This window comes from Bubalus kerabau, chromosome 11, assembly GCF_029407905.1.
Source record: "Bubalus kerabau isolate K-KA32 ecotype Philippines breed swamp buffalo chromosome 11, PCC_UOA_SB_1v2, whole genome shotgun sequence".
Classification (NCBI taxonomy): Eukaryota; Metazoa; Chordata; class Mammalia; order Artiodactyla; family Bovidae; genus Bubalus; species Bubalus kerabau.
The window spans coordinates 73,651,158-73,664,863 of NC_073634.1; the positions used below are offsets into that span (position 1 = coordinate 73,651,158).

Sequence of the window (13,706 nt, forward strand, 5' to 3'; positions counted from 1 at the left end):
GGTTAAGTAAGGATGATCAGATTCAAGAGATGCTAAAGAAGATGAAATTGAATGGTTTGGCAGCTGATTGGAGGTGGAGCCTGAAGCATCCAGAATTATCATATTCACTCAATCTAAAACTTTATTACTTTTAAAAATGCACAATTAATTTATTTCCAAAAGAAAAACAGAAAAAGAAGACACGGGCAATATCCACTGCCTTCAGTGACACGGCCCCACATGTGAAAGCCATCCATCCTTCTACATGCTACCTCAGAAACAGAGGTAACACTTCTTGTGGGGACTGCCTTCCTTCCTTAGGTCAGGTAAAGTACCTAATGGTTGCTTTGTAAGAAACTGTGGAATCTGGGTCTTTCCTTCAATGATGAATGTTTGCATTAATATCGAATTTATGCCCCAACACTCTGTTTCCATGCCTTTTCTCATAAACAATAACTCTTCATTTCAATGCCAAAAACAGTGTAATATTTCTAAAGACATTTTAAACAATGATTAAACTCAACAATTCTCCACAGTGGCTTCTTAAAATAAATATAAAAGGCTAGCCAGCAAACAAAGTCTCATAATGTAGTTCCTACAACACAGACAGTAATTCAAAGGTTTATATGATGAGCAACGAGCATCAAGTTTGCAATTGTGTAGATAGTAAAACCAAAGTCTTAATTGCTGCCTGACCAACAACAACTGTGAGATGCCTAGGATTCTAAGATATTAAAATGTGGAGGGAAAAATGAAGTATAACTTCCCCATTTTTAATCTTAGATGACTCGGTAAATAATAGTGACTTTTAATAAGAGAGGGAACACAGCCAGAGAAGCAGCCTTCAGGAGAAGGCAGTGAATTCATTTAGGATGACAGTGGGACATCCCAATGATGGGTCCTGGGGAGGCATCAGAGAGATGGACGGATGCTCAGAGAAGGAGCCGCCTGGAGGCAGACACAGGGCAGTGTCAGAGTTTCACTGTGACTGGAGCCACAGGAAGTAACGGTGCCGCTCAAAGAAAGCTGCAAGGCGGGGGTGAGGACTGAAGACACTCCTGAAGCCATGGGCATTCGGGTGAGGAGGGAGATGGGGGAGAAAGACACAGAGGAAGGAGGAGAACCAGGGAGTGTGGCGCCATGGAAACCAGAAGCATAGGGTTCAAAGAAAGAAAATGAAGCGCAGTCAATGCCATCCAGTGTGAGAGAGAGGTCGGCAAGGGGTTTAGATCTGGAGAGGTATTAGATCTTAACGTCCCTTCCCCCACCCATGATGAAGAACAAACCAATCAAACCTTCTATTCAATACTTCCCTGACAATATTCCTCCCTTCAGTAGATGGCCCTTTCAGTCACCCCACAGTTCATCTGAAAACCTAAGTGTCATCTCTGATTCCTCTTTGAAATCCTCACCACCAACCTGCGATCAGCTCTGCCTTCATAATACACCCCAATCCACCCCCTCCCCCTCCTGCAGCCTCCAACATGACTTGCCCAGATTCTGGGGTAGCCATCCACCCAGCATCCCACCTGCATCCTGGCTCCTCTCCCAACTCTCAATCCTCCAGTGGTCAGAGAGACTTTTTTCAAAAAAATTAAAAGACTAGCAAAGATATCAAAAAGCACCCAAATGCATTAGCAATCAGGGAGGAAGGAAAGAAGCAGTAGTGAGCTAGCACTTCTATCCACTAGATGGGTAAAAATGTGAAATCGAGAAATTGCAAGCTTGTGAGGATGTAGGCACCTCAGGCGCAGAGGAGGAGGGGCCTCCCTGGTAGCTCAGACAGTAAAGAATCTGTCTGCCATGTAGGAGACCCGGGTTCAATCCCTGGGTTAGGAAGATTCCCTGGAGAAGGGAAGGGCAACTCACTCCAGTATTCTTGCCTGGAGAATTCCATGGACAGAGGAGCCTGGAGGGCTGCAGTCTATGGGGTTGCAATCCTGAGGCCCAGTCCTGTGGGAGTGCATGGGGAGGGTGCATGCGTGCAATGCCGCCTTCCCAGGTACACCCTGGGACAGCCCATGTGAGTGCACCACCTGGGACACAACACAGAACAGTGTGGACGTGTCCTCTGGAGCTGAACCAGGAGTGGTGGGGGCTTCAGACATAACATGTCACGAACTGAGAAGTATGTTAAGTGACCCCAACTCCAGCTTTTAAAGACTCCTACCAAAACCCCAACCCCTGACCCATGAGGCCCTCCCCAGCCTGGCCTTGCCTCCTCCCCACCACTGCCCACCACTCCCCTCGTTCACTGTGCTCCACGAAGCCTCGCCTTCTCATCATTCAACACCCAACTTAGCCCATCCCAGGGGATGTACCACCTGACTTTGCTGGGACTCTTGCACCCCAAATCCTCAAAGAGCTGGGCCCTGCTAGCCAATCAGTTCTCAACTCAAATGTCAGTCTTTAGCGAGATATCCCTTGACTCTCAACCTAAAGTAGTCCCTACCTAGTTCTCCATTATGTTTTTTTTTGCCCCTTATTTGTGTCTAAAATTGTCATAAATATTTACTTGTTTATTATGCAACTAGGAGGTAAGATCCAAGACAATGGGGGTTTAATTTTTCCTGTTCATATCTGTGCTCATAGTAATGAACAGAATGCACATCGCATATCTCTTGAAAAAAATGAATGAATGGATAGCTTTATAGGGAATGGAGCTGTACTGGGCCAGAAACTAGAGAAAGACTGCAATGGCTAGAGGGGGAGTGAAAGGTGAGGGATGGGAGGCAGATGGTAGGGTTGCAATGGCTAGAGAGGGAGTTAAAGGTGAGAGATTGGAGGTAGAGGGTAGTGGCCATTCCCTGAGCGGGCCTGGCTCTGGCTGTGGTGGTGTGGAGAGGTGGGATGACAGCTGTAAGGAAAGGACACAACTTTGTCCATCACTGTCCCTCCCCGTGGCCCTGGGGAAGCTGAACTGCATGAGCAAGACCCTCGGGGTGGCTGACGGCCTTGTCTGCCCTGGGCTGGCCAGGTCAGCCGTCCCCCGGGCCCTGCATTACCTGGTGTCCTGGTTGGAGTCCTGGGCCAGTCTCACCAGGTTGTGCACCAGCATGTCTGTGCTGTCTCTGGTGCCTGAGAGGAGCTTCTCGGCGCCTATCTGCTCCAGGACGACCGACAGGTGCTCGGCAGTGCACTTCCGGACTAAGGGGTTTCGGTGGCTGAAAGGAAACACAGCCACGGGCAAGGGCTCAGCCAAGGAATGGGGTTTGGGTGGGGGTAGTGGGGGCATCCCCAGACGCACACATGGACCTACAGTTGTGCCTCCATGTTTCATGCCACAGTGGGCTCCCAATTTTGTCCCTCCAGGGCTCAGGGGAATCTTCAAGGAAGAGCAGTCCCTTCCTGACAATGGAACTGAAGCCACGTGACATCCCCAGGCCCACCATGTGCCCACCATCCCTGTGCCTTCCTGAGCTCATGTGCTGCCTTTGCCTAAATTCACTTCTCACCTTTTCTCTACCTAGGATACCCTACCTCTGCCTTCTGAGCCCCCAGACAAAACTAGTACTTTCGGGGGGGGAAGGGCACTGTCCTTTGTCCCCTGGTAAATACAGGGGTACCCCATGGTTCCCAGGGATCAGACACCAAGTCTCCCTCTCAACTGAATTCCCTGTTCCCCTCTGGCATGGTGACCCTTCAGCACTTCGTGGGCATTTACTGCGTGTTCATTGAGCTGAATTGAGACAGGAGGTGGGATAGGAGATCGATGGGTGATTTCTAGGGGAACCTGAAATCTTACAGGAGGAACCCATCGGGATGTCACCTCTGTCTTTTTCACTTCATTCAATGTGCATTCAATGTGTCCACAGTCCATTGCATTAGGTGACACTGGCCCCTTCCTCCCCACTGGGGACCATTCCAGTAGAACACAAAGGAAGGCTTCCCTACTCAGTGTGGTCCAGGGACCAGCGCATTAGCATACAAGTCAGAATCTGCACTTTAGCAATATCCTAGGGAATTCCAATGCACAGCCCTGTTCCAGGCTCCCCTGGTTCTTCCTGACAAGAATCAATTGGCTCAGTTTACCATGAGCACACCCTCCCTGCCAGGCTCTGCACTAGACACCTTTGAACCAGGGTCTCCTCAACTCCACAAGCTACTTTTGTCATCATCTTGCAGGTGAGGAAGCAGAGGCATGGGGAGGAATCCAGAAAAAAAATACAATTGATTACTCCCTAGTTAAAAACAGCCACAATCAGCATTCAATCAATGTCAGGTGAGACAGGCGCGTCCCTAACTCCTCTTTCATGAATCAATTCCTGTACTCTTCCCAACAATTTTATTATTATCCCTGGTCTCCTTTTACAGATGAGGAAACAGAAGCTTGGGGGAAGTTTAGTAACAATCCAGGCTGTGAACTTAGGTAATGTGGTTCAGGAGTCTGTGGGCAAAGGCCTTCTAGCTGTGACAGCCCACCCTGGGTTCTACCCAATAGGCCACCCGGGATAACGGTCAGTGACTGTCTTGTTGGGGCTGAGAGCTGTGTCACCCTGTGGGAGAAAGGGCTTGGGGGAATGCTTCTGGTTTTGCTGTTGGTGTTGGTTTTTGTAAAGAGAAAGCAGATCTGGCTGCAGAAGGGCTCCAATAGCAGCCTGTCCCCTCCTCCTCGCCAGAAGGCCAAGTGGGGCCAGCTAGAGCAGATTTTGTGCCTTGCTCTCCTCACAGCCCAGATTTCATCAGAAAGAAGCATCCCTCCCCTGGGCAGAGTGAGACCCGGGCCGAAGGCTGCCTCTGCCGCCTCATCTCTGGGGACAGTACCACGGCCACTTTGAGCTCCCCAGTGTTGAGCAGAGAGTAGCACCCATCCCTTCCCAGCTGGGGCCTGGGACAGCTACAAGCTGCCCTCATTATCCCCAGCCTGGCCCAGGAGAGGCGGGAGAGAGGCCCATGGGGAAGCAGGGGTCTTTCTCTCCAAGGGAAATGCTTGAGGCACCTGTGCCATCTCCCTGCTCTGCCCCTACCCAGAGCCTCTCCCCTTTGCCTCACCTCCCCAGACTGCCCTTCCTCAGGTCCCCACGTACTAGATGCCCACGGAGGTGAGGGCCACCAGGGAGCGGGCGGGGGTCACGTGCTCCACCATGGCCCCCAGGGACCGATTGGCCGCCCTTTGGATGAACCCGCTGGTGTTTGCCATCTTCTGGAGCAGACAGCGGGTGATCTCCTCGGCCTCCTGGTCCATGTTCTTCTTCAAGGCCCGGAAGAGGTCTCCCAGGGTGCCGATGGCCAGGCGGGACACCTTGGAGCGGAGGTTGGTGACCTTGGAGAGAGATGGGCGGGGACCTGCAGGACTGCTGGGCCCTGCCAAGGGCTCCAACACATAGGAAGGAGGAACCCTGCACCAGCCCTCCTGTGGCCCTGCCCTCACCCAGGCCTAGGCCTCGCCAGACTGGAAATGGAAACCCTGCAGTAGCTCTGGGCAAAGCAGTCTCATTTTTAAAAAAAACACCATTACTTTTATTATCATCATAATTATCAATCCTCCTATTATCATTATCATCTGGAATTTGTACAACACTTAGTCTTGAAAGCACTCTACAATTAATGTTTAATTTGATCTTCACAAGGCCTCCCAGTGGGGACAGTCTACTCTCAAGGACGGGGGCATTGCTTCCACTTGTGATAAGATACATCTTATTGCCCATCTGGGCCCGGCCTAGACCAAGCCGTAGCCTCACAGGAGAAAGGATTTAGGAAATGTTACAACTGCCCACAAGCTGGAGATCTAGCCCAGAACACTCCATCCCTCCTCAGGTATTCTAAGTACAGAGGACAACGCAGGGCTGTAACAGATCTCATTATCCAGAGATTAGAAATAAGGAAACTCCGGGCCTCAATTTTCCAGTCTAAGAAATGGGTGTCTAGCTCCCACCTCAGTGGCTGAGAGCAGAGAAATAAGCAGGGATGCCCTGGGAGCCACGGGCCCCTCTGCAGCTGCTGTGTGACCGGCAATGGCAGTAGCACCAGGGAAGGGGGACTGGCTGGGGGTCAAGCAGGGTACACAGGACACGGGAGCCCTTACCTCCCCGGTCACGGCCAAGGACACATCATGTAGCCTGCCAGTGAGGACCTCCGAGTGACAGGCTGCCAGGCGCTGGATGCCCACCAGGCCCCTCTCCTTCATCTGCCTGAGAAGCAAGTCCAGGCCCTGTCACAGGTGACTGGGGGAGGGCACTCTACACAGGGCGCCCACACGGCCACCAGCCCCGCCGCAGCGGGGAGGGATCTGATGGCATCAGCGGCAATGTCCTGGTGTCACAGCCAGGCTGAAAGGCCAACAGCCCAATACAGGCCATTTTATAGGGTCCATGACCCACCCCAACCCAGGATGGAGGCCCACCCCCACAACCCAGGCCTAGGCCACCCACAGAGCCTGCGCCTGCAAGAGAAGGCTCTTAACATGAGGACTGAAGGAGGCCTTTCCGCAAATGGGACCTCAAGTCATCACTTTGCTCACGACCAAGACTGGTGGTCCTAGTGGTAAAGAACCCGCCTGCTAATGCAGGAGACATAAGAGATCCGGGTTCGATCCCTGGGTTGGGAAGGTCCCTTGGAGAAGGGCATGGCATCCCACTCCAGTATTCTTGCCTGGAGAATCCCGTGAACAGAGGAGCTTGGCGGGCTACAGTCCATAGGGTCGCACAGAGTCAGACACGACTGAAGCGACTTAGCACACAGAACACAAGACTGTGTGCGGGAGGAACACCAGAGTGGGATGAACTTGACTTAGAGAAAGGAAGGACTCTGACCTTCCTCAGGTCCCCATGGAAGCATTGCAGAGTCAGATTGTACTTCCTAGGCCCGGCTCTGGGGCACCACAGAGCCGCGCACAGGACTGTTGGTAGCCCGGGACAGACACTGGCCATGGGACTCACACGCACTCCCCACCACCACTCCGCGGGACCAGGGTCTGCAGTGGGAGAGAGGCACGGGGCAAGAGCTCCTATGCAGCCCCACCCCGCCCCATCACAGGGCACATGGGCCGTTTCCTCACCAGTCACTGCTCTCCAGGCACTGCAGGGCATCCACCAGCCCCAGCTCAGGGTTCGAGAAAGGCCTCAACTCCCTGAAAGCTCGAAGATCCATCTCCTCCTCCTCTTCTTCCCACTCAGGAGACCCCAAAGTGAGCACCGCGGGTAAGGACTGAGCTGTAAGAAAAGGAGAGGAGCAGAGGGGTTCACCCAGAAGACCTGAGGCCTTCACAGCATGGCACTGAAGCCACCTTACTGAGAAAGGGAAGACGGGGTTGGGGGTCTGCAGGCTGAATGGACTCATGAGGGCTAGAAGCCAGGGCCTGGGCTGCACTCCCTGGGGAACCATGGAGACCACCAACTCCAACCTCCTTTTGACTGTTTTTATCCCTACCATTGCTAACCTGATTATGATAAACACACTGGCCTGTCATAGGCTGCTTGATGTCACGTGACCAAGCCCAGCCAGCTGGTAGTTCGTCCCCAATCCTACCCTGTCTGTGGCTGGAGGTGAGGCCAGCAATTCTATCAAGGAATGACTCCCTGGCTCTAACCTTGTCTCCACCCAGGAGCCTGTGTTACAACTTCTCCTCCTCCTCCTTCTCCCCAATTCTCCATCCTCTGGTGAAGCCAGGGTCCTCCCGACAGTCCCTCAGCTCCTTCATTAACAGAGCCAGGAATGGAATCCAGATCTCTCACTTCCCGCCTAGTTCTCTGCAGAGGTTCATCTTTACGTGGCTTTCACAATGCCATACCCAGGAGGTCCAAGGCAAGAATGAGCTGAGGGGTAGTACTCTCCTTAAAGCCAAGACACAAAGACCTCATTCATTCTTGGATTCTCTTCTCAGCTTTGTCAATGGATCAAGAGTCATCAGAAAAAGTCTAAGTCCCTATGGGCCACCATCACCTTGCGTGATCTTGGGTGACCTTGGGTGACTTTGAGTCTCTGGGTCTCAGTCTGTTGTCTATAAAAGAAGTAGCTTTGATTAGAAAGATCAATGTTTCCCAAGTACCAACCATTCAGTTACCACTTCCATGGGTTTGGGGTTTTTTTTTGATCATATCTCTTAAGTAATTGTACCCTTATTTATTGGGTATTTTCCTTCAACTCACTTTTCAAACCCTGCTGCTGCTGCTGGAGAAAGAAATGGCAACCCTTAAATAAGTTTATTTAAGGGAAATTTATATCACTGCCATAATGGTAAATGATTATTTGTCATAGTGTGTGATAAATATTTACAGTCAGAATAAAAGAATATTATAAACTTTCTCTACAAAGTGGCAGTCACATTCTGATGTTTATAGCCAGGAAGAAGATCTCTTTGTTTAGAAAGGAAACTCGAAAGTCTTAGTAAGGTGTTAAAAATTAGCACCAGATTAAGACTTTCTACTCGATGGTATCAAAAGAATAGAAAGAGAATGAAGTAGAAAGGTGAGCTGGTATTATTTCTAGCACCCAAATGATGCTCTATTCTCCCACCAATGTCTTACAATATCCTATACTTAAAGAAACTCTGAACCAAGTTGGTTATTTTCAAATGTTCTTTTGTAGCAAAATCTTTTCAAATGAAATCCCACATAGAGACCTAATATGCCAAAAGGGGAGGCAAAATAAACCCTCCTTTGGTAGAATGGGGACAGGGCCTCCCCTTGTCCCTTGGCACCTTCCTGAGTGTCCCAAAGAACCTTCAGTTCCTTGCATCCCAGTCTGTAACCAGCCCTGTCCAGCCCTGACATTTTATGAGGCAACAGGCCCAAGATTTTCCCAGAAGCCTTTTCTCCTCTTCCGGGTGTTTCCAGATATTTCCACAGAGGCTGTTATTAGCATCTGTGATCCTGGTGCTCTGGTGGGTCCTCTAGGACATGTTACACAGGTTGGGCACACCTGTCCAGCCATCCACAATTCCCTTTACAACAGGGCTGGCCCATAGACACACTACTGTTCCTCTCTCTGGCAACCCCAGGCTGCCCCCTGCTCTAACAAGGGCAACAAGCAGAAACGGAGCAGCAGAGGTCACCCTTGCCACGCCCCTAAGCATCCAAGACAGCATACTGAGAGATGGATACGTGCCCCCCACGAGTTGCTCTGGGCCCCACCTGAAGCATGGCGGGCAAAGCTGGGTTCCTTCTTGCTGATGGGGATGCTGGGCAATGAGGCCCGGCTGGCCCGCTTCCTCAGGATGATGCCGAGGTTGTTCCTGCGGGGGCTGCTCAGCCCACTGGGCACAGACAGGGTCCCGCTGCCCCGGAGGGGAAGGAGGCCTGCGGAGGCAGAGAAAGTCCCTGGACAGAGCCGGTCCTGCCTGGCCCCAGAGCCCCGCTTTGGAAATGGGCCCATCGGTGAACTACGAGAGAGCAAAGGTGACTCCCTGTCCAGTCTCAGGATGGAGACTGTGTGGATGGGAAATGTGGAAATGTTCTCTTTTTAGCCCAGGTGTTGGTGAAGAAGTGTCCCCAGCCTGAAGGTGCCTTCCCCAAACACCCAGTACCTTCCTTCATCAAGGTCCTCCGGGAGCCCAGGCTCTGGGAAGTGAGCTCTCTGTCCCTCTCCGGCTCCTTTGCCCCGCGGAATAACTCCGTCTCCTTCATCTGCTTCAGCCTCATCTTCTCTTGGGCAGACCTGGCAATGGCGACCTGAATCTGGCACAAGGTCAAAGCAAACTCCGTCACCTTGAGGACCCAATTGTGCTTTCTATACCTTCTTCATTCATTCAGTCATCAGGAACATGAGTGGCTCCTGGGTGCTGATAGCTGTTCTGAAAACGATCAAAAACTCAGAACAGCTATCGGCACCTTGCTCCCAAAGAACTGTGTGGAGTGGTGAGATGGCAGCAAAGAGACCAGCCTCTGATGTCAGGCAACCATGCACGGGAAGGAAAGTAAGGGACACAGGGTGATGGGGTTTGTTTCAGGTAGGGAGATCTCAAGGCGGTGAAATTGAAGCAGAGACTGAAACAAAGTGAGGAGCAGACCCTGAGTCTGGGGGCTGCTGGGTGTGGCTGTGAGCCCCGAGGAGGACACTGGTTGGTGCGCCCAGAGTCAGAGGCGAGGCAGGACACAGGTCAGGAGTGGTGGGCGTGGGGCAGGAGCCACAGCACACTGGGCATGGTGGTCCGTGGTGGGGACTTGGGCTTCTCTGGAGGACACAGCAAGTCACTAGAGGTTCTGAACAGAAGAATGACATGATCTGATTCCCTCTTTTTTTTTTTTTTTTTTTTTTTTGGCTGGGTGGGAGGACTCTCTAAGTATTGTTCTTTATAACTTTTTATTTTGACAAAATTAAAGATTCACAAGAAGTTGCAAAAATAGAGCCAAGAATTTCCACGTGGCAGGACCTGAACTAAGATAGCTGGAAAAATGATAGAATGACCAGATTCTGGACAAGTTCAAAAGTAGAGCCCACGGCTTTGGCTGATATATGAGGTGTGGGATAAGAGAGAGACAGGAGGGATGGCCCTGCGATTTGGGGTCAGAGCAGCTGGAAGTCTGGAGTTGCCTTTTACTGCCATTCACAGAGAGGACACTGGGAAAAGGAAGTTTTGGGGTGGGGTGGGTGAGAATTCAACAGTTAAAATCTTGGATAAGGTAATTGGAAATATAACCAGAAACTTAAATGCAGATGTTGAGTATCAGTGCTGTATCAATGCAGTCATATAATTTAACAGCTCCTGGAGTTCAGGGGAAGGTCTGGGCTGGAGAGGGAGGTTTGGGAGCCCTCTACATAGAGGTGGTACCTAATGGCATAGGTCAGGTATCAGGTTACAGCAGTCAGTGTAAATAGACAAGATGCTAGAGGTGTGAGTTCTGAGTGCCATCAAACAGAGGTCAAGAAGACAAGGAGGAGCCAGCAAAGAAGGACCAGGAAGGATGTAACTGATGTAGTCCGAGAAGCAAGAAAGAAGCAGCTCTCATTTCCATTCCTTAGTGGGGAATTCAAGGATGAGCCACAGCAGCTGGCAATGGGTCAAGCTGAAAGAGCATTGCGACTGCTGCACATGGGAAGGTGGATCCACCAGGGCCTCAATGCGGGTGATTTCAGTGGGGCTGAAGGGACTAAGCCTACTGGCCCACACTCAGGAGAGGACTGGTAAAGAGACAAGGCAGAATTTTTGCTTTGGTTTGGTTTTCTTAAGATGAGAGAGAACTAAGACGCTGGTGGGAATGATCCAGTTTCAAGGAAATTATTGTTGATGCAGGAGAAAGACAAGTGCTAGAGTTGGGATGTCAGATGGATTGAGCTGGAACATTAGGAGAAGGAAGTGAGCAAATGGGCTGCTTGAGGTTGAGATGATGGCAGGGAAGATGTTATTTGCAGTGCCAAGGTCTACGGTATGACCATGGGAGTGAGTGGCTAATGTGGGTAGAGGATGAGATCATTTCATGGCCCTGATCATTTCCTTTGCCCCATGGTCTGTCACCACCGCTGGAGAGGGAGGATGTGGTAGCTGGACCTTATCAGCATCACTGGATCCCACAGCACATGCACATAGCAGGCTTTCAAGATACGTTTATTGCACTCTTATATGTCTGTTTCGAAGGAAGACCATAACAGTGACTCTGCATGTATGTACGCATGCATCCAGATAATCACGATGGTGTGATCACGCACCTAGAGCCAGACATCCTGGAATGTGAAGTCAAATGGGCCTTAGGAAGCTAGTGGAGGTGATAGAATTCCAGTTGAGCTATTTCAAATCCTGAAAGATGATGCTGAGAAAGTGCTGCACTCAATATGTCAGCAAATTTGAAAACTCAGCAGTGGCCACAGGACTGGAAAAGGTCAGTTTTCATTCCAATCCCAAAGAAAGGCAATGCCAAAGAATGCTCAAACTATCACACAATTTCATTCATCTCACATGCTAGCACAGAAATGCTCAAAATTCTCCAAGCCAGGCTTCAACAGTACATGAATCTTGAACTTCCAGATGTTCAAGCTGGATTTAGAAAAGGCAGAGGAACCAGAGATCAAATTGCCAACATCCGTTGGATCATTGAAAAAGCAAGAGAGTTCCAGAGAAACATCTATTTCTGCTTTATTGACTATGCCAAAGCCTTTGACTGTATGGATCACAATAAACTGTGGAAAATTTTGAAAGAGATGGAAATACCAGACCACCTGACCTGCCTCTTGAGAAACCTGTATGCGGGTCAGGAAGCAACAGTTAGAACAGAACATGGAACAACAGACTGGTTCCAAATAGGAAAAGGAGTACATCAAGGCTGTATATTGTCACCCTGCCTATTTAATTTCTATGCAGAGTACATCATGAGAAACGCTGGGCTAGAAGAAGCACAAGCTGGAATCAAGATTGCTGGGAGAAATATCGATAACCTCAGATATGCAGATGACACCACCCTTATGGCAGAAAGCGAAGAACTAAAGAGCCTCTTAATAAAAGTGAAAGAGGAGAGTGAAAAAGTTGGCTTAAAGCTCAACATTCAGAAAACTAAGATCATGGCATCCGGCCCCATCATTTCATGGCAAATAGATGGGGAAACAGTGGCTGACTTTATTTTTGGGGGCTCCAAAATCACTGCAGATGATGATTGCAGCCATGGAATTAAAAGATGCTTACTCCTTGGAAGGAAAGTTATGACCAACCTAGATAGCATATTAAAAAGCAGAGACATTACTTTGTCAACAAAAGCCCGTCTAGTCAAGGCTATGGTTTTTCCAGTAGTCATGTATGGATATGAGAATTGGACCATAAAGAAAGCTGAGTGCCGTAGAATTGATGCCTTTGAACTGTGGTGTTGGATAAGACTCTTGAGAGTCCCTTGGACTGCAAGGAGATCCAACCAGTCCATCTTAAAGGAGGCCAGTTCTGGGTGTTCGTTGAAAGGACTGATGTTGAAACTGAAACTCCAATACTTCGGCCACCTGATGTGAAGAGCTGACTCATTGGACAGACCCTGATGCTAGGAAAGATTGAGGGCAGTTGGAGAAGGGGCGACAGAGGATGAGATGGTTGGATGGCATCACCAACTCAATGGACATGTGAAGTGAAGTGAAGTTGCTCAGTCGTGTCTGACTCTTTGTGACTCCAAAGGACTATAGCCTACCAGGCTCCTCCCATGGAATTTTCCAGGCAAGAATGAATACTGGAGTGTGTTGCCATTTCCTTCTCCAGAGGATCTTCCCCACCCAGCGATCAAACCCAGGTCTCCCGTATTGTAGGCAGACGCTTTACTGTCTGAGCCACCAGGGAAGTCAATGGACATGAGTCTGGGTAAACTCCAGGAGTTGGTAATGGACAGGGAGGCCTGGCGTGCTGCAGTTCATGGGGTCGAAAAGAGTCGGACACGACTGAGAGACTGAACTGAACTGAACGCATGCATGCTCTGTCCTGTCTGACTCTTTGTGATCCTATGGAGTGTAGCCCACCAGGCTCCTCTGTCCATGGGACTCACCAGGCAAGAATACTGAAGTGGGTTGCCATTGCCTTCTTCAAGGGATCTTCCAGACCCAGGGATCAAACCAGGGTCTCCTGCAACTCCTGCCTTGGCAGATGGATTCTTTTACCACTGAGTCATGTAGGAAGCCCAATGACTCCCCAAGTTTCACTAAATTCATCCAGACTAGGATCTGTATGAATCATCTGGATCAAGGTCACCTTAGAAGTACAAGGTATTTGTCAGCCTGTGAAACACAGCCTTTGGCTGATCTGCCTCTGAGTCAGCTGCCTCTAGGTTGCTATCTTGGGTGCTGGTTCAGATTACTTGGTTTGGTTCACCTAAGCCCTTCTGCCATCT

General features: G+C 50.1%; 1 protein-coding gene across 1 annotated transcript in view; it reads right to left on the reverse strand.

Annotated features, from left to right (window-relative positions):
- The window catches only part of TOGARAM2 (TOG array regulator of axonemal microtubules 2), a 44,301-nt gene that overhangs the window by 19,397 nt on the left and 11,198 nt on the right, over positions 1-13,706 (reverse strand). The window contains 6 exon segments of the mRNA XM_055541749.1: positions 2,985-3,143; positions 5,007-5,242; positions 6,005-6,110; positions 6,977-7,130; positions 9,051-9,215; positions 9,443-9,593. Of these exon segments, the coding sequence (XP_055397724.1) occupies positions 2,985-3,143; positions 5,007-5,242; positions 6,005-6,110; positions 6,977-7,130; positions 9,051-9,215; positions 9,443-9,593 (971 nt within the window).